A 20,892-nucleotide genomic window follows, 5' to 3' on the forward strand; every position below is an offset into this window, starting at 1 on the left:
AATTATCAGGAAAATTTTCTTAAACTGTACCTCTGGGTGAATAAGGTAAGTCGAAGTAGGCTTTGCTGTAACAACCCAATTCGTTTCAGTGTATTAAAGAAGGAAGATACAGATTTAGGGACTCAATTAGAATGGAATTATAGAAAATTTCTTTGATGTAAAAATCAATATGGTTCTTCCATAATTTTGTTTCCCTGTTGTTTTGTGGGACCAGTACTTGATTCTTAACGATGTATCCTAGAAATTGTAATAATAAAACTTTTTAAAGAAATAAAAACAATTTCAATTCTTTGGATAATGGGAGCCCTTAATCAGGTACTATTATTACTCTTTCTTTCATGGGTACATCAATGGCCCCTTCTCAGAAATGAAGGGAAGAAGCACTTTGTCTTTCCAACCTAACGGAGTAAAAAATACTCCTAACTTCACCTAAATACTCAAACATGGACCTTTTTCTGTGGGTTTGTGGATGACAAGATTGAATTAAATATTTTTGTGTCATAGGGTTCATGTGAAGAAATAAATACTCAAGGTAATATGTGGTCAAAAATAAATGATCCAGAAAAGCACCTTCCAATAGTATTCTTTTGAATCCTCCTTTCTGGATACGTTATATAAACAAATTTTGGAGTGCCTGCTGGCTCAGTGGGAAAAGCATGCAATTATTTTTTTTTTCAACGTTTTTTATTTATTTTTGGGACAGAGAGAGACAGAGCATGAACGAGGGAGGGGCAGAGAGAGAGGAGGACACAGAATCTGAAACAGGCTCCAGGCTCTGAGCTGTAAGCACAGAGCCCGATGCGGGGCTCGAACTCACGGACCGCGAGATCGTGACCTGGCTGAAGTCGGATGCTTAACCGACTGTGCCACCCAGGCGCCCCAAGCATGCAATTCTTGATCTCAGGGTTGTGAGTTTGACCCCACATTGGGTGTAGAGATTACTTAAAAATAAAATCTTAAACAACAACAACAAGAACAAGGATTAGCTTTTTTTTTTTCTTCTTCTTCTTTCCCTGAGAGCTCATACACATTCAGAAAAGAAATGCTGAACTGGAACACTCCTATAGTTCGAAGGGAACAGCTCTTTGGAAATACTCTACTGTTTCTTTTCTTCCTCCTCCTCTCCTCCTCCTCCTCCTTCTTCTTTTTCTTCTTCTTCTTCTTCTTCTTCTTCTTCTTCTTCTTCTTCTTTTAATGTTTATTTTTGAGAGACAGAGAGTGAGCATTAGTGAGGGAGAGGGAGACAGAGAATCCAAATAAGGCTCCCAGTGCAAAGCCTGATGCAGGGCTCAAACCCACAAACTGTGAGATCGTGACCTGAGCTAAAGTCCAACGCTCAACTGACTGAGCCACCAGGCACCCCTCCTTCTAGTGTTTCAGAATCAAAACATTGACACAGTCTCGTTGCCTTTTCCTCAGCGCCCCTGGCTGTCCTCCAGCTTCGTGTCAAACATGCCAACGAAACCTCACTGGGTGTCATGTGGCAGACGCCCATAGCAGAATGGGAGAAATACATCATTTCACTAGCTGACAGAGACCTCTTACTCATCCACAAGTCACTCCCCAAAGATGCCAAAGAATTCACTTTTACTGACCTGGTGCCTGGACGAAAATACATAGCTACAGTCACCAGTATTAGTGGAGACTTAAAAAATTCATCTTCGACTAAAGGAAGAACAGGTAATATTCTCTATAAAAGTTTTACCGTGTGCTAAATTGTTTAACATTCAGTTCACAAGTGTTCATTAAGTGCCTATTATGTACTGGCCATTGTTTTATGAATTTTTTCTATTGTTTGTTTTTTATTATATTAATTTCAACTCTTAGTGTTCGTTTGTTTGTTTTACTTTGGGTTTATTTTGTTTGTTTATTTCTTTAAATTTTTCTTAATGTTTATTTATTTTTGACAGACAATGAGAGACAGAGCATGAGCGGGGGAGGGACAGAGAGAGAGGGAGACACAGAATCCGAAGCAGGCTCCAGGCTCTGAGCTGTCAGCACAGAGCCCGACGCGGGGCTCAAACTCACAGACCGCGAGATCATGACCTGAGCCGAAGTCAGACACTCAACTGACTAAGCCACCCAGGCGCCCCGGGTTTATTTTGAAATTGAAACAGAGCAGAGAACAACTCTTCCAAGGAGTTTTGCTGCAAAGGAGAGGCAGAGAAATAGGGCAGCATCAGAAAGAGGAAATATGTTTGAAAGAAGGATTTTTTTTTTTCAAGAATAGAAGAGATACCATGTTTTATGTAGACAGAAATGTTCTAGAAGAGAAAGGAGTGGTGATGATGTAAGGAAGGAGTTGCTGCAGTTATTATTTGAATAAGCAAGAGATACTGGGATTTAGAGCACAAGTAAAGGAATTGGTGTTAGAAAGGAACATGAAGGGGTGCCTGGGTGGTTGAGTCTGTTAAGCGTCTGACTTCGGCTCAAGTCATGATCTCGCTGTTTGTGGGTTCGAGCCCCATGTCAGGCTCTGTGTTGACAGCTCGGAGCCTGGAGCCTGCTTCTAAACAATTACCACTTACCTTCTCATCTTTCCTTCCTGTATGTCACAAGTTCTGTCTGGGCTTACTTTCCTTCATTTTGGAAAACTTTCTTCACATGTCCTTAGTTAGAGTTTTAGGGACTAACTCTCCAAACTTTTGTTTTTCTGCATATGTCTTAACATAGCTCTCAATCTTGAAAGATATTTTCCCTAGGTTGCAATTGTGTGTTGAAAGCTAGTTTCTCTCAGCACATTGAAGATATTATTGTAGTCTTTCTGGCATTTATCCTTGCTGTAGAAAAGTCAGGTGTCAGTCTAATTTTTTTTTTCTCTCTCTCTGGGTAATCTATTTACTATGACTGCTTTTAAGATTTACTCTTTGCCTTTGGTGTTCTGTTGTTTACAGTAATAACCTAGATACAGACTACTATTTGTGTATCTTGCTTGAGATCATTACAATTTGTGTACTTGTAGGTTAGTATCTTTCCTCATGCCTGGAAATTCTCAGCCATTAACTCTCTGATACTGCCTCTGTTCTCCCTCTGGTATTCTAGAATATATATACATATACATGTATATTTTTTTTTCATGTTTTTCATACATATATATATGTGTATATATATATATATTTTTTTTTTTTCATGTTTTCCATATACTTGCCCTCTTGGCTATAATCTGGATAATTTCCAGCCCTTTGTTTTTAGTTCATGAATTGTTTCTTTAGTTCTGTCTCATCTTTTTCAACTTTATCCACTGAATTTTAAATTTTAATTGGTATGTTCTTCACTTTGAAACATTCTCTTTAGTTCTCTTTCCATATCTTTTTTGTGCTCGTTTGCTCTTTTGTCATATTTCCATTATCCACATTTGTTGTTATAAGTAAATAAACCATTTTTATTTTACTTTCTTCTGTGTCTGATAATTATAATAGGTGAAATCTTAAGGGGTTCAATCCTGTTGTCTTTTGGGTTTGCTGCCTTTTGCTCATGGTGCTTTACTTCCTGAAATGTTTGTGAGTCCTTAAATTCACCTTGGAAACCTTATGAGAATCCTTTGAGGCCTTGTTTGAAGATGGGTTTTAGAGTTTTATTTTCATTTGATCCTTTGAGGTGCACGGGTGGCTATCAACCCAGACCTATTTTAATCTGAATTTTCAACTTGAGGTTTTTGAGCACCCGGTATTAATGAACCTGGGTTGAAAACTCACTGAAACCATCTTGAGGTTATGAATGCTCGGCAGAAATGGTTTTCTTCTCCATCCAGTGCCAAGGAGGCTGAGAGCAGAGAGGGAATATTTATTTCACTTACACTTAGAATGTAACCTTTCAGGACCCAGTGTTATGCAGGGTCACCTATGAGGTTCCTCAGTTTGGAAAAGTCCTACACTTTACCTCCTATCCTATAGATCGTGCAAATCCGTAAATCAAAGCTTCAATTTATGTTTGAAAAATGCCACCAAAATGAAAGTATGCTTCGGTGAACCAATTACCTTTCTATCACTTTTAGGTCTCTGAGAGTTCCTTACATTCTTGACAATGCACTCATACATTTATATATTTATATTTTATCCAACACACATAGTTGTATTTACTGGGGGGGATTTTCACAGTATGTAGCCCACTATATTGCCAGAATTGGAAGTCCAAGGCATTTTGTGAGTCTTAAGATCATTTCCATCATTCTCAACATTCACATTACTGGACCCTATGGTAAGTGTATTGTTTAACTTTGGAAGAAACTACCAAACTGTTTTCCAAAACAGTTGTAAAATTTTACATCCCCACCAACAATATGTGAGATTTCCAGTTCCTCCATGATCTCAATAGCACTTGGTTTTGCAAGTTTTGTGTTTTTTTGGTTTTTTGGTTTTTTTTTAGCCATTCCAATAAGTGTGTAGAGGTATATCATGCAGTTTTAACTTGCCTTTCTCTAATGCCTAATGGTTTTGAGCATCTTTCCATATGCCTATTTACCATTCATGTATCTTCTTTGGGGAAGAACATGTTTCCAAATATTTGTCCATTTTTTGATGGGGTTGTTTGTTTTTTATCACTTAATTTTGAGAATTCTTTATATATTCAGATATTAGTCCTTTTGTCATAAATGTGTATTGAAGTGGTTTCTCTCAGTCTGTGGCTTGTCTTTTCATTAATGTATTAGTGTATTTTACAGAATGTAAGTTTTTAATTTTGGTATCCAATTTATCAGTTTTTTTATTTCATGGACCATACTTTTGGTGTCATGTTAAAAAATCCTTGCCTTGTACAGGGTCACAAAGATTTTCACCTAGGGTTTTTATAGTTTTACATTTTTAATTGAAGTGCATAATCCATCCTGAGTTCATTTTTATATGTGTGTGAGATCTGGGCCAAAATTTTGTCTCTGCATGTGGATATCTAATAATTCCAGTCCTATTTGTTGAAAAGACCCTTCTTCCTCCACTGAATTGCCTTCACATCTCTGTAAAAAAATCAATTGACTATATATGTGTTGGTCTATTTCTGGACTCTCAATTCTGTTGCATTGATCTATGCTTCTGTCTTTTTGCCAGTATCACACTGCCTTCATTACTGAAGCTTTCTAGTAAGTCTTGAAATCAGACGATGTTACTCCTCCAACTTTGTTCTTCTTTTTCAAAATTATTTGGCATATTAGTTCCTTTGCTTTCCATATGAAATTTAAAATGAGAATTGAATCTTCCAACCCAACTACAATAATATTTTTTAATGAATATATTTGTATCTTAATCCAAGAGTTAACAAATTCTAAGAAGGGTTGTGCCACGATTCCAATCCTTTTGATTACCAAAATTCAGGGAAGAGGCACAAAGAAAGTCAAATACGTTGATCAAGAGTCAGCTTTAAGATCTGTGTAAGAGATTTTTTAATGGGTAGGTTAGAAATCACAATAGTTGTTAATAGGAGAAGGGCACAGGCTCACAGGTTAGATAGATCAGGCTTTGGATTCCAGGATGACTCTTCATTAGCACTGTGATAATAGGCTAAGTTACTTATATTTAATTGTCTTTGGTTTCCTCATCAGTAAAGAGAATCAAATGAAATCAAATGTAGAGTTTTGAATGAGTATCAAATAATATGATTTCTAAAAACTACAGAGGCCATAACTGGCACAAAGCAGGAACTAATAGTTCCCACTACTAGTTATGGTTATCATTGTCAATTGCCAGTATTATAAGATAATATAATTTATACTATTGTAGCATTTTCACGTAGAGTAATAATGGTCCTCTTGAGAATGCGCCAGTAAGGAATTAACCGGTTTTAAACTACAACCTAATCATCAGGTTGAAGGGATTTCCCACTACCACCCCATAACAACCATCAGCTCAGGTAGCTAATGTAGCACTCAGTTCTCATGAGGTAAGGACAGATGAAATCACATAAAGTAGGCAATATTCAAAAATAAAATTCTTTCATTACTGAACATGTAAAATCGGAACTACTTAATAGGTATGCTTCATCTCATCCTTGGATCTGAGGTAATTTTGATTTTCCATATAAACAGCTTCTGTATGGGAGTAGTTTGCCATATGCCACAGGAAATAGAGCTGAGAGTCTATAGCAAAAAAAAATGTAGATATATTTTTAGCATCTTCAAGACTGTCTCCATTTTTGACTCACTTTGTTACACTTCCTTAGGGTGATTAAATGTCATCTGTTTTGCTTTTCTTTTTTTTCTTCTTCTCTACTGTGGTTTAGTGCCTGCCCAAGTGACTGGCTTGTATGTGGCCAACCAAGGGACAACCAGCAGTCTGTTTACTAACTGGACCCAGGCACTGGGAGACATAGAGTTCTACCAAGTCTTACTGATCCATGAAAACGTGGTCATCAAAAACGAAAGTGTCTCCAGTGAGACCAGCAGATACAGCTTCCACTCCCTCAAATCAGGCAGTCTCTACTCTGTGGTTGTAACAACAGTAAGCGGAGGAATCTCATCCCGACAAGTGGTGGTGGAGGGAAGGACAGGTAAGAGGAGCCCATGGCAGCTCAAGAGTATATTCTAGGATTTTTTTAAACATCCTGAAAACAGATCCATTTTTGACTCTCCCAAAAGCCAAGTTTCAATACCAACCATCCGGAAGGTGGTTACTCTTCTAGGAGTAACTCTTACAACTCCTTAGTAACTCTTAGAACTCTTAGGAGTTACTCTTAGTAACTCATGTTACTCTTCTAGGAATGGAAATTGCAGGGTGGGTGAGGGTAAATGAGAATGAATTCTGAATTTTCTAAAATCTCCCATAAATGTGTCATAAAAACCTTTGCGGCAACATAATAGTCATTTGATGCCGAGGCTTATCCCCACATTCAGTTGATGATTTCCTTAATGTTCATGGCCCAGTTAAGATGAAGACAAGTAATGAGATTTCTTTTAAAAAAGGAAATTCCACTCCCTTTCATATTCTTTCAAGACATAGAAAGGAAATGATCTCTAATGTCTGTGGTTCAAAGTTGAGTTAACAAAATTCCCAAATCACATATATTTTCATAAGCAGCATTAAACAAGTGCTTAATACTATATTAATACTATTAATACTAAACAATGTTCCCTGACCTTGAAGAGATCACAGTCAAATAGGGCAAAGAGCTATGTGGTCATGTGCGTCAGACAGGGTTGGCACCAAAGAAGGAGATACAATTTTCTGCACAATACCAAGAAAGAATATAAATAGACAATATACAACTTATGTTCCTGATTCTTAGAAAGAAAAAAAATTAAATGCATTCAGTAGAAGCTTTGATAATTACTAATGAACTCAGAATCAGGTCAGTGACTTTACCTACTTAATTTTATATGATCATAAGTTGGATTTCAGGCTGCTTCTTCTAGATTTCTGATGCCTCCATCTGAGTATCAGCTGTAGGCATCATCGATAGGTCCCTTTTCTAAAAATCATGAATCTCATCTACTTAATGAACCCAAAGAACATTAATTTCATTACCTCTCCCAGAAAAGCAACTAAGTCATTGAAAAGGTATTTCCTCATTTTGGAAGAAATTCACTGATACGTACCGTTTCTCTCATTTTCTCCTTCTGTGGTAGCTGACGTTGTTACTACCCACGTTCTTCTTCCTGATACCTTCTTTCTCCTCTTTCAGTACTTCTTGGCACCAACCATTGGTGTAGCATAATTGGGGGTAGGGGACTGAAAAACTTAGCTTGGGAATCAGGAGGCCTAGAGTCTGGTTGTAGCTCTGCAATTAACTTATGTCTCAAAACCTCCATTTTCTAATCCATCCCTAGTAATATACGCCAATTTACCCCTACTGGAGGAGGGAAGGAGAATTAAGAAAGCTGAGGTAAGGGTTGAGGAGAGGCTGCACCCATTTCCCAGCGAGTTGCAGTCATGTTAGTCAGATCAGACTGACTTATTTCCTGCTTACACAACTGTGCAATGTGGGGGTTCCTGATTAGATAGCTCTATTGGTTGGTTCTTTCCCAAGCAGTAGTTCAGGGATCCAGGCTCCTACCATCTGTGGCTCTTCCTTCCTCTAGGTCCTCAGAACTCTGTCCATTTCTCCAGAGAATAGAGGTTCCAGGCAGGGGAAGATGATCGGACCTGGAAGTAGATACATCACTTCCCCCCACATTCCACTGGTGGGAACACAACTATATGGCTACATGTCATGCGGGGAAGGCTGGGAAATATCTTCTAGTTCTGTGTCCAAGAGGAAAGAGAAGCACAACTAGTCAGATTCTGCCACATAAGTTAATTCCCATTTTAAAATACCTTAAGGGCTTTCTGACTTACTGTGATATACTAAAACAGTTTGGTGCCTTATACCACTTGGAATAAGTGGGGCCTATAGTTGTTTTTATGCCTAAATTTCAATTGTAGCAGAGATATCAGTATTTGACCCACTGTATTTAACAGAAGTATGCAAAACCAAGACAAAAAAATTCTGTGAAGAATGATCACAATGCTTTGAGGAAAGGGCAAAATGTGAATAAATATAAGCATGAATTATTTTATTCAAACACATTAAGAGTGCAGACGTTATCATGGGAAAGGGGGAATATGGGATACCACTATAGAAACACAATGACTAGAGATTTTGAAATTTTCCTAGATTAGTAAATTTTGTATACAGTAGATTATAAAAAATTCAGTGGCTAAAGCCTGGATAGTCATTACCATCTACTCAAATTGCTGAAAGATCTGTCAGTGCTGAAATAATTGAAAGGTTTTGAAAGGTTGTCTCTTTCACTTATATTTCCACAGAGTTGAAACACATAAACAAACCTTCAGCCTAGATAAGGTGGCAAAATATTTAAAATTCAGGGGCGCCTGAGTGGCTTAGTCAGTTAAGCGGCAGACCATTGATTTCAGCTCAAGTCACGATCTCATAGTTCGTGAGATCGAGCCCCACGTTGGGCTCCGTGCTGACAGTGCATGCAGCCTGCTTCTGATTCTTTCTCTCCCTCTCTTTCTGTCCCTGTCCTGCTCACACTTGCTGTCTCTCAAAATAACTAAATAAACTTAAAAAAAATCTTAAAAACAATATTTAAAATGCAAGATATCGGATATGCTTAACAAATCTAATTCTAACCTGAGAAAATTCTTTTTCTAAAGGAAAAACAAATTTCATATCTGTTTTTCATAAACATGAATTTATATTTTTGACAAGACATCTGATAATTGTATCTTTTCTAATAAAATGCCAGTACTTGCAAATATTTCTAGCAGTTTTAAAAAACAAGCATAATTCTTTGAAAGCAACCAGGGGATGTACAGATTGCTACATTAAGGTTAAGAAAGAGGGGAAGGAAGGAGGGATGAAGGAAGGGAGGGAGGGAGGGATGCAGGGAGGGAGGAAGACATCAATATATAAATGTGGCTAAAAAGTTCAACTTTATGTACAGGAAATGTTCATATACATGGAACAGCATTAGCAAAGTTGTTCGATACAGTGCTATTTATAATTTTTGGTGATGGACAAGTGCTTGCACGTGTAAAGACAATTTTGGGGCTTAAGTCACAAAGTCAGAGCATATTAGATTAGAAGGATTCTCAGAGGTCATTTAGCTGGACCCTGTCCATTGTACATGATGTACTGCTAGTGACAATTATATGAAAATGTTTAGCTAAAGTAGTGAACCAATGATGAAAACAGTAGTGCAGTTTGTATACACTACAGGATTTTATTCTGATATTCACTACTGGCAATACTATTTACTGTACACTTATTTCTGATACAGGTACAATTACCACTCGATATCACAATGATTAATTTGCATACTGTTTCTAGCCAAGAAGCTCCTTGAAGGCATCCACATCTTTTCCATTTTTGTGTATGTGGCAAATAGTAGGTCCTCAATAAATGTTTGCAGCATTAAGCCCCAATTAAAATAGGCAAATGATGATGGCCGTTATCACCACAATAGCTTTTCTGCCCACAGTTGGGTCAACCTCCTGATTTGTTGCTTTCAGGATGCGCTTTTAGGTTTATTTCTTGCCACTAGAGGGCAGGAAATGCTTTACAAAGGGAAGATGCAACCCCTTTGGTCGTGTTAGTTATTAGACTCCCCAGGAATAAATAATTTCATCACAAGAAAATCAAAACTATCCCAAAGTCTAAGCTCTTTAGAAAAGTTATGGCAACGTTCACCTTTCCCTTCAAACATCTTTGCTTATTGATGGGTTTGGTTTGAGCTGATTGGATTCAGCAATTTGGATTTTTAATGTTTTTTCCTTTTCCTACAGAGGGAACCTCCTGACATATTCACCTAAAAATGCCTCCACTTAAAATACCTTACAAACAACACCATAAAAATACAGTAGCGGCATCCATATATTTATAAGGCACCCAAAAGACCTCCTTGCATTTTTATTTGGGCTAGCCTTGCTGATATAAGAACACTCAGCTTCCAGAAGCTAAAGTGAAATGCCCACACATCTTTGACCTCTTAGGTAATCAGTTGAGATCTCCTGAGTCCACACTGTATTTTGCTGGCCGTCGTAGATGACTCCAGACTTTTGACTGTGCTTTCTTTTTAAATTTTCTCCCCCACTTTTTAAACCCCAGTCCCATCCAGTGTGAGTGGAGTGACGGTGAACAATTCTGGTCGGAACGACTACCTGAGCATCTCCTGGCTGCCGGCTCCCGGAGATGTAGATAACTATGTGGTGACCCTCTCTCATGGCAGCAGGGTAATTCAGTCCCTCATCATTGCCAAGTCTATCAGCGAATGTTCCTTCAGCTCCCTTACTCCAGGCCGCCTCTACAATGTGACCATAACTACAAGGAGTGGCAAGTATGAAAACCATTCCTTCAGCCAGGAGCGAACAGGTAAGGCTATATATACGGAGATCCAGGCTCTGTGAGAACTGCCTGGCTATGTGTGGCTCAGGGCATCAGATCTGCAACCGTTCTGTAATGATCGGATTAAGGGCTTTTTGAGATCACAGAATTGTGACAGAGTCTTCAAATTCTGAGCCTGGAAATTCCTTATGTGAGCAGATGTTTCCTTTAAAGTAAGATGAACACTACATTTGTGGCTAGAATTCATATTATATGCAAATATAGTAACAAGTGTTTTCTGGGAGTACTTTTCGGTTGCTAGACACTGTCTATGTTAACTAACTTAATTCTTGAAAATTCCTGATTGAGGTCGTTGTTAGTATTCCCACTTTACAGATCAGGAAATCAAGCTTCAGAAAGGTTAAATAACCTACTTGCTCCACTGTTTAACTTGTGAAACAGCCAGTGCCTTTCTGTATTTAACCCCAGTTCTGAATGGCTCCAGAGCCTACAAAGTTATCTGTCCTGAAATCCTTTCTGAGATGCCTATTTGGTCAAAGTCTACTGTTCACTCTTTTTCACACAAGGTGAAGATGTGAACTTTCATAGTCTTGGGACCAGGAGCACAATCTTAGCAAAAGCAATGAATGCCAGGTCTTCGATGTGATGGAAAGAACTAAATTTAGACAGCTACCATTTTCCCAACGTACTTATGCTTTTGGCGGGGTTACATCTGAGATTTCTGCTTAAGTTTGACATTAATATTTTGTCAGATCTTTCCTGCTAAGCTATGGGTTGATATTTGCATTTAAAAATGCCAGGGTTTTGGAACACCGGGATGGCTCAGTTGGTTAAGTGTCCAACTTCAGCTCAGGTCATGACGTCTTGGTTTGTGAATTCAAGCCCAGTGTCAGGCTCTTTGCTGACAGCTCAGTAGAGCCCACTTCGGATTCTGTGTCTCCTTCTCTCTCTGCCCCTCCCCTGCTTGCCCCCCCCCCAAAAATAAAAACAAACATTAAAAAATTTTAAGAACTTGTTTAATTTAAAAATGTCAGGGGTTTTTGGCAAGAGAGTCAAGAATATTCAATGTAGAAAAGACAGTCTCTTTAATAAACATACAGAGATAATTGGATATGCACGTGTAAAAGAATGAAACTGGACCCATATCTTACACCACTGACAAAAATTAACTCAAAATGTATGAAAGACTTAAATGTAAAACCTTAAAATATAAAATTCCTAGAAGAAAACATAAGAAGAAAGCTTTTTGACATGGGTCTTGGTGGTGAGTTTTTGCATATGACATAAAAAGCACAAGCAACAAAATAAAAAATGAACAGGTGGGACTACATCAAACTAAAAGATTCTGCACAGCAAAAGAAGCCATCAACAAAGTGAAAAAACAACCTATGGAATGGAAAAGAATATTTGCAAACCATATCTGATAAGGGGTTAATATCAAATTCATCATTAATATTCAGAATAGAAATAACTTATACAACTCAATGGCAAAAAAGTAAATAACTCTATTTAAAAATGGGCAAAGGACCTGAACAGTCATTTCTCCAAGAAAGATATACAAAGTTCAACATATATATGAAAAGATGGTCAACATCACTAGTCACCAGGGAGATGCAAATTAAAGCCACAATGCAATATTACCTCTGGCCATCATCAAAAAACAATAGATAAATGCAGTCATGGACATGGAGAAAAGGGATCCCTTGTGCACTGTTGGGAGTATAAATTGATACAGCTACAATGGAAAACAGTATGGAAGATCCTCAAAATTTAAGAACGACCACATGATCCAACCATTCCTCTTGGGGGAATATATCCAAAGGAAACAAAATCACTAGCTCAAAAAGGTATCTGCACCCTTGTGTTCGTAGCAGCATTATATACAGTAGCCAAAACATGGAAACAATCTAAGTGTCCATCAATGGATGAATGGATAAAGAAGTTGTGGTATATCTATACAATGGAATAGTTTTCAGCCATAAAAATGAAGAAATCCTACCATTTGCAGCAACATGGATGGACCTTGAAAGCATTGTGCTAAGTGAAATAAGTCAGAAAGAGAAAGACAAATACTCTATGACCTAACTTATATGTAGAATCTAAAACTAAAGCAAAAACAAACTCAGAGAAAAAGGGATCGGACTTATGCTTAACAGGGGCAGACGGTGGGGGAAGGGAGAATTAGAGGAAGATGGCCCAAAGGTACAAACTTCCAGTTATAAAGTAAATAAGTGCCAGTGATGTAAAGTACCCCATGAATGACTATAACTACTGTATGATCTATAGGAAAATTGTTAACAGATTAAATCATAAGAGTTTTCATCATAAGGAGAAAATTTTTCTCCTTTTTTCTTTTCTTCTTTCTTTTCTTTTTATTGTATCTGTAGGAGATATTGGATGTTAGCTGAACCAACTGTGATAATCATTTCATAGTATTTATAAATGAAACCATCATGTTATATGCCTTAAATTTATACAGTGATATATATCAGTTATTTCTCAATAAAACTGGAAAAAAATAATAACAAAAAAGAAATTAGAAGAATATACTGTAAAAAAAAAATGAATTTGTCAGGTTTCCAAAACCAAAGTGTATTCACATTCACTGAAACCGAAAATTTCAAAATCACTTTTGACACGTTAGCCTTTGCTAGGATCTGCTATTGACCTCTCACAAAAGTTTTCACTGGTATATCTTTATTTTACTTTTCTTGCCAATAGCGCAGAGAGCATTACTACTTAAAGTTACAATGGTTCTCCTCCCTTGCTCCTCTGTCCACTTAACTCCATCATGCTGTGCCATGTGTCCCTCTCAGTTCTTATTAATTCTTTCTAGGAGAAATTTAGCACTCATTGCAGTGTTTTGCATCTCTCCGTCTGTGATTGCCTTTATGTCTGGAACCATATCTTTTTTTGCGTGTTTTTTTTCAAAACCTGGCTTATATAAGAACTTATAATTTTATTGCTGTTGCTGAACACAAGAATTAGCCAATCATCTTCTGGACTCAAAGACCTTACAAAAACCTAAAACTATGGAAAAAAAAATTCATTTTTGGGGCGCCTGGGTGGCTCAGTCGGTTAGGCATCCGACTTCGGCTCAGGTCACGATCTCGTGGTCCGCGGGTTCCAGCCCCGCGTCAGGCTCTGGGCTGGTGGCTCAGAGCCTGGAGCCTGCTTCAGATTCTGTGTTTCCCTCTCTCTCTGCCCCTCCCACATTCATGCTGTGTCTCTGTCTGAAAAATAAATAAACGTTAAAAAAATTTTTTTTTTTTTTAATTCATTTTTTGCACGAGGATCAGGACAATTGATTTCATCCTGTTACCTAGCAAAGGGTCTGGAGGCTCATAGACACTCAATAAATGTTCAATAAATTAACAATCAGAAATCACTTAGCTCTAGCTAGTTTTTAGTGCCCCGTGGGTAGAGGTTAGGAATGTCATAACCCCTGAAACTGTCTATGAAATTGTTGCAGATAGGAAAAGTATGTGTATTTCTTTGAGGAGAGAGTGTGTGATTTTCGAAGTTTCTGTGACCTCAAAAAGGTTAAGAACCACTGATTTACATTGCTACAGGATGCTAACATTGAAAGTGTCCATAGATTGATCTAATCCCATCTCATTTGGTGATAAAGTCCAGGAGGGAAAGTCACATTGTTAACCAGTAATCAAGTTCAACCTAGCTCCAAGCGCTATTTCCATTACATAGTGCTATCCCTGAAAGCCCTGGTTGGGGATATAAAGAGCTATGCCCTACCGTCAAATGATTTAAAGCCTAATTATAGTGATAAAATCACAATAATGACTGAGATGTGAAAAGTAGATTTCCATTTATGAAGCAGCCTTATGTCAGTGTCTTATGTTGATCAGCTTGGAGCCTAAAAATCACCAGAGTTAAAGGATGTATCATCCAACTACTAACCCCTTGCTTCCCCTCTCTGTCAACTCATGAACGTTTCCTATCCATCTGATCTTCATACTGCAAGCCTTTTGCTAAGATTGTTTTTAAATGCAAAAAAAAAAAAAACAGTGACCCTTTATTCAAAGCACCTGCTTGACTCTTTAAACCAGCATGAACTTGGATTTGATGCAATGAGTCAATCAAGGCAAGCCATTGCCCCCAACAAATCAGTTTAACATAGAGTCACGTCTGAGTTGCTGTCTTGTTGATTTTGGCTGATTGTGTCAAAGCCCTTTTCCTTTTCTAATGCTTTTGTTCTACATTTTGGGTAAAAATATCAATATTTCTAATTCTGCATCACATCATCTCATTGTGCAGCAAGGCAAGTCTCACAGATTACCTCCAATTCCACCTGAAAGCCCCTTATTGACTTAACATGGTGTGTAACCTGGTTTTTCTTCCTGTAATAGTTGCTTTGTCTTCAATAAATTGCCTGGGTCATTGACTTTTCTTACTTAGCCCATGTGCATAAAAACTTCCAAATTTCTTTTCCTTTATTCTATGATGAATAAATTCTAGGTACACTGTAATCGGTTTGGGTAAATACCTTGAAGAAAGCATACCTGTCCTGGCTCCATATCTGCAGTGAGATATATTCTTTTTTTTTTTAATTTATTTTTTTGCAGAGAGATATATTCTAATACAAAAACTAACCACTACACATATGCCAACAAAATATAATAAAATGCAACGGTAGGTGTGAGAAACATCATGGAAAATGTGGTTTAGAAGCCAAAATATTGAAATTTCTGGGTCATTTCGTGCTTCAAAGGAAAGTGGAAGAGAAGGTTTAGACACAGGCTTTGTCCAATTGATTGATCAATTGATAGACTGGTTGAGAGAAAACCACAAGTACACATTGTTTGTTTCTTTGTATATTTATTGGGGGTAACCTCAGGTGCACAAAATTGGATTAATCTTAATACTTGGTTCAGGAAACCATGTTTTGTCACTTTTATTTATTTTTTAGGCTTCTAATATAATTTAGGTATTTAATTAGTCATTTTTAATAATGTAATACACACAAGAAACCACTACTATAATAAAAGCTAGAACCTTGACAATAACCTATATCAAGTCATATGGTTCCCACCTCACTGATTCATCCAAAGGTAGCCCATCATCTTAACTCCCATTTTCATCTGTCTTCTTGCCTTTCATTTTGCACAGTTTTATTTATGTAGTCCTAAAATTATGGGTTAAAACACTTTGGTTCTCACATTATTATTTTTTTTAATGTTTTATTTATTTTTGAGGCAGAGAGAGACAGAGCATAAGCAGGGGAGGGGCAGAGAGAGAGGGAGACACAGAATCCAAAGCAGGCTCCAGGCTCTGAGCTGTCAGCACAGAGCCCGACACGGGGCTCGAACTCACAAACTATGAGATCATGACCTGAGCCGAAGTCGGACACTTAACCAACTGAGCCACCAAGGCGCCCCTAACATTATTTTTAAAAAGGTTATTTTAGGGCTAGCTTGGTGGCTCAGTCAGTTAAGCATCCGACTCTTGATCTCAGCTCATGTCTTGATTTCACGGCTTGTGGGATTGAACCCTGAATGGGACTCTGTGCTGACAGGGCAGAGCCTGCTTAGGATTCTCTCTCTCCTCTCTCTGCCCCTCCTTTGCTCATGCTCTCTCTCTCTCTCTCAAAATTAAAAAAATAAAATAAAAGGTTATTTTATGCAGTGTGTAATCTCTTGGGACTTATATTGATAACATTCACTTACATTTTGTGTTTTGATGTTAAAGGCACAAAAATCCATATTTTTACATTTTGAGTTAGAAAGTAATTAGTTATGACTGTTATATAATTTCAGTGTGTATATATACCAGTTCATTCATCCACTCTCCTGTGGTTGAGGATCCTCTCTCATCCCAAGTCCTATTGGGTTTTTTTAATTTTGCCATAAAATTATAGGGTATTTTGCCATGGTCTTGATTTGATCACCAGTGATGTTAGACATCTCTTCGTGTATTAATTATGTGTTTCCTCTTCTTCCATTTTTCTTCTGGATTATTTGTATTCTTCTTTGTAACCTTTATTACATCTTGAGTCAACAGGTATGTTAGAATTATTAATATCACCATCAATTCATATTAATCATCAGTTATCATTTTCAATGTTCAGTCTTGTACCTGACATTTTGTGTAGGCCAGACACATTGTGTAGTGTAACAGTCTTTCCTCTCTGGAAACGTGTGATCTGAAGGTCTAAAACTTTTGTTTTCAATGCCCACAATAAAAATCTACTCACTTACCTTTACTGTTTCAGGTTGTCATCTGTGATCAATTACTCACTTAGAATCACTGTATCTTTAGTACTTCTCTGTTCTCTTTTTCAGTGCCTGACAAGGTCCAGGGAGTCAGTGTTAGCAACTCAGCCAGGAGTGACTATTTAAAGGTATCCTGGCTACATGCTACTGGAGATTTTGATCACTATGAAGTCACCATTAAAAACAAAAACAACTTCATTCAAACCAAAAGCATTCCCAAGGCTGAAAACGAGTGTGTATTTGTTAAGTTAGTCCCTGGACGGTTGTACAGTGTTACTGTTAGTACAAGAAGTGGACAATATGAAGCCAGTGAACAAGGGAATGGAAGAACAAGTAAGTGGAAAGATCGCAAAATCTGGTAGCTGGTTGGGACTTGAAGGTCATCGAGTCAATAAAATATATGAGCCTTGCATTTTCTCTGCTTACTGATCAGTAAATTACATTCCCAGTAAGTCTTACTTGGAGCTAACAGCATTCGGCCAAGCGATGGCCTATGATTACAGAATATTTATTGGTAGATAAAAGCAAGCATAGTCGGGAAGCAAGAAGGCCAAATGTCCCATTTCTCTTCCTTGTCCTCTTGCGTTGTAGCATTTAAAGTTCTAGACATCTTTTTTTATCTTATGATTGAGGTCATAATTCATTTTATAATTATATTCTACCAACATTTACATATAAGATTTATGTCAGGAAAAAATTATGATTTTAATAGTTGCTTCCAATTTTTTAATTTAATTTAATTATGCATGAAGTAATTCAAGTGGTTTATTTGGGGAAGAGATGTTTGCCAGTTCCTTGAATGTGATTCATAAATTATTGTGTAGGTAAACTTTAATCAGTCACATTCCTGAAGTGTCTTCTCTATTCCTCTCTAGTCCCAGAGCCCGTTAGGGATCTAACATTGCGGAATAGGAGCACTGAGGACCTTCTGGTGACTTGGTCACGAGCTGACGGGGATGTTGACCAATATGAGATCCAACTGCTGTTCAATGATATGAAAGTATTTCCACCTTTTCACCTTGTAAATACTGCAACTGAGTATCGATTCACCTCCCTGACCCCAGGGCGCCAGTATAAAATCCTTGTCTTGACCATCAGTGGAGATGTACAGCAGTCAGCCTTCATTGAGGGCTTCACAGGTAATTTCAAATGTGGCTCTTGAACCTGAGTAGTTGTGGTGGTGTATTTAGCATGTTGGGTAGCCAGGCATTTGGGATGAGGATTTTAGGGTAAGAAGGAGATGGCAAGAAGTGAGGTTATCTTGATGGTGACAACGATGTTGTCCAATCTGGATTAACTAAAGTACAACACAGGGTAAAACGAAAAAAGGCTTTCAGAGAAACAGCAAATAATAGCTGGTGCTTGTAAGTCATATAAATTAAAAAAAAAAACAAAAAACTCTGTTGGTTGGGTATCCTTTCTTTGGAACTTTGTTCGGAGTGTTGTTATGATAGTTGACATTTATTGACAGTTTACTTTGAGCCAGACCCATAGTAAAGAACTTAACATGTACATTTTTGTTCAATCCTCACAACTCTGTGGGCTGGTTACAATTACTAACATTGCCATTTTTCTGATGAAGAAACTGAGACTTACAGAGGGTTAAGTAACTTGCCTATAGTTCCACAGCTAGTAAATGAGAAAACCAAGACCTGAACCAAGGCAATGTTACTAGCCCCTCGCTCTACTACTGGCATTCTTCATTTCTACTCACTGGTTTCCATGTCCCCCTAAACTTCCCCTCTCAGCTTCAATTCAGGCAGAAAAATCCGAGCAAGTTCTTTTAGTAAGTGCCAAAATATAAGAAGCACGAAAATTTTGGCTGAAAATTTCCACAGTTCATTCTCTGAGTGATGACTTTTAAATTTATTTTCCTTTTTAGTTCCAAGCACTGTCAAAAATATTCACATTTCTTCCAATGGGGCGACAGACAGCCTGACAGTCAACTGGACTCCTGGTGGGGGCGATGTTGATTCTTACACCGTGTCAGCGTTCAGGCAGAATCAAAAGGTTGAGTCTCAGACTATCTCCAAGCACGTCTCTGAGCACATATTCCATAGACTGGTGGCCGGGGAACAGTACCAGATTGTGATTGCCTCGGTCAGTGGGTCCCTAAGGAACCAGATAGACGCCGTTGGGCGGACAGGTGAGTGCCCGCTTGGAAAAAAGCCAAATTTTATCCATAATGGGACAACAGATGGACTTACTTAGCTATTCACAAATCAAAACTAACCAAATCCAAAGCTACAATTGAATGTGGTTTCAAGAATCTTTCTCATACTTTTTTTTTTTTTTGCATTTTTCTTTCTTAATAGAGATCTTCAAAACAAATGAAAGGTAATTAGGAACCAAATCATTTGAATACATTTGCATATGTGCTAAAGGAGATGAAAACTTTAATTTTAACAAGTAGACACTTAGAACTATTTACATTAACTACCTATAAATATTTACCCTTTTCTGTAAAGTTTACCCCTTTCTCAAAAATTACTTTTTTAAATGAACACCTATGCCATTTACTTCATTTGTTACAAGAACAAGTAGCAAATGAAGGAATAATGTGCCTATTTATATTAATATTACTGTTAATATATTACTTATAAAACAAAAATAAGCTATAAGCACCTGCTATATGCCAGGCATTTAAAATTATCTGGAGTCACACTAGAAGATAGAGATCATTATTTTCATCTTACAGATGAAAATAGGGCTCAGAAAGTTTATAAAACATTATCAAGTATATAAGTAATAAGACCAAGAGCTATAATTCAAATCTAAGTCTGTCTGGCTCCAGACCTTATACCCTGTATACTGGGATACAATACATCTTCCATTCTCATAACCACTTGTTTAGCTGTGGGGCCTGGGCTTCTGTACTGTGCCCTACTATGTCTCTATTTCATATATGTATATCTCCAACCATATGTTAAGCACTATGCTAGAAAATGGGAATTCTGTAGCAAGATAGAGCCCCAACCTCAAGAAGCTTATGATCTAGTGAAGGAGACAGAGAAATAAAAAGGCAATTACAGCACAAGTTCTAAAATAAAAATCATAATGAGGTGTGTTAGGAGCAAACATGAAGAGTCAGAGAAGGCTTCCAGGAAAAGGTAACATCTAAATAGACACTAAGAGTCATACTGGTGACACGTATGTTGACTTGGTTCCAGCAGAAAAAAACAAAGGCCTGAAGGTGAGAGAAAGTATGGCACATTTAAGGACCTACACACTGTGTGGTATGCTAGACTAAAGATGAACCATGTGGCCAAGTAAGTAGATGGACCAAATTTTGAAGGGCCTTGTGTGCCTTGTTAAGGTGTTTAGAATTATGGAGAGCCATTGAAGGGCCATCCACATGGGGGTGCTGTGAGAATATGTCACACATAGTGTGGGAGGCGAGGAAGCAAGGGGACTGATCACTAATGTGAGGGATGATGTTGTCCTAGGGGAGTAGTAGTGGATAGAGAAGGGAGAGAAGTGGATAGATGAAAGAGATATGAGATTTAGGACTTAGAAATTACAAGACCCATGTTTGATTATATATGTAGAAGGATCAGAGTGACAACCCACATTTCCGGCTTGGACCAAGAGAAACAAAGGACAAGAAAGAGGTTATGAGGAGGGAGCTGAGGAGTCCAATTTGGGCCTCATGAGAATTGGATGGAACATGCAGGGAGAGATGTCATTTGCAAAAATAGAAGAGAGATCTGAACTGCAAGTTTAAATTTGGGAGTCGTCACCATATGGGTAACAATTCAAACCATGGGAGTGGATGAGATCTCTTAAGATTATGTAGAATGAGAAAAAAAAATATGAGCCTAGGACAGAAAATATTATTCAAAATAATACTATTTTGCCTTTCACATCAGGAGCCATAGTAAAAAAAAAAAAT

At 37.7% G+C, this 20,892-nt stretch overlaps 1 protein-coding gene across 4 annotated transcripts in view; it reads left to right on the plus strand.

Moving 5' to 3' along the window:
* Window positions 1-20,892, plus strand: part of PTPRB (protein tyrosine phosphatase receptor type B) — a 118,391-nt gene that overhangs the window by 49,775 nt on the left and 47,724 nt on the right. For all 4 annotated transcript variants that reach the window (XM_058742044.1, XM_058742043.1, XM_058742045.1 and 1 more), the window contains 6 exons: window positions 1,420-1,680; window positions 6,208-6,474; window positions 10,534-10,797; window positions 17,070-17,333; window positions 17,876-18,139; window positions 18,883-19,146. In XM_058742044.1, the coding sequence (XP_058598027.1) occupies window positions 1,420-1,680; window positions 6,208-6,474; window positions 10,534-10,797; window positions 17,070-17,333; window positions 17,876-18,139; window positions 18,883-19,146 (1,584 nt within the window). The remainder of the gene's footprint in view (window positions 1-1,419; window positions 1,681-6,207; window positions 6,475-10,533; window positions 10,798-17,069; window positions 17,334-17,875; window positions 18,140-18,882; window positions 19,147-20,892) is intronic.

Source organism: Neofelis nebulosa, chromosome 8 (assembly GCF_028018385.1).
Source record: "Neofelis nebulosa isolate mNeoNeb1 chromosome 8, mNeoNeb1.pri, whole genome shotgun sequence".
NCBI classification, from domain to species: Eukaryota; Metazoa; Chordata; class Mammalia; order Carnivora; family Felidae; genus Neofelis; species Neofelis nebulosa.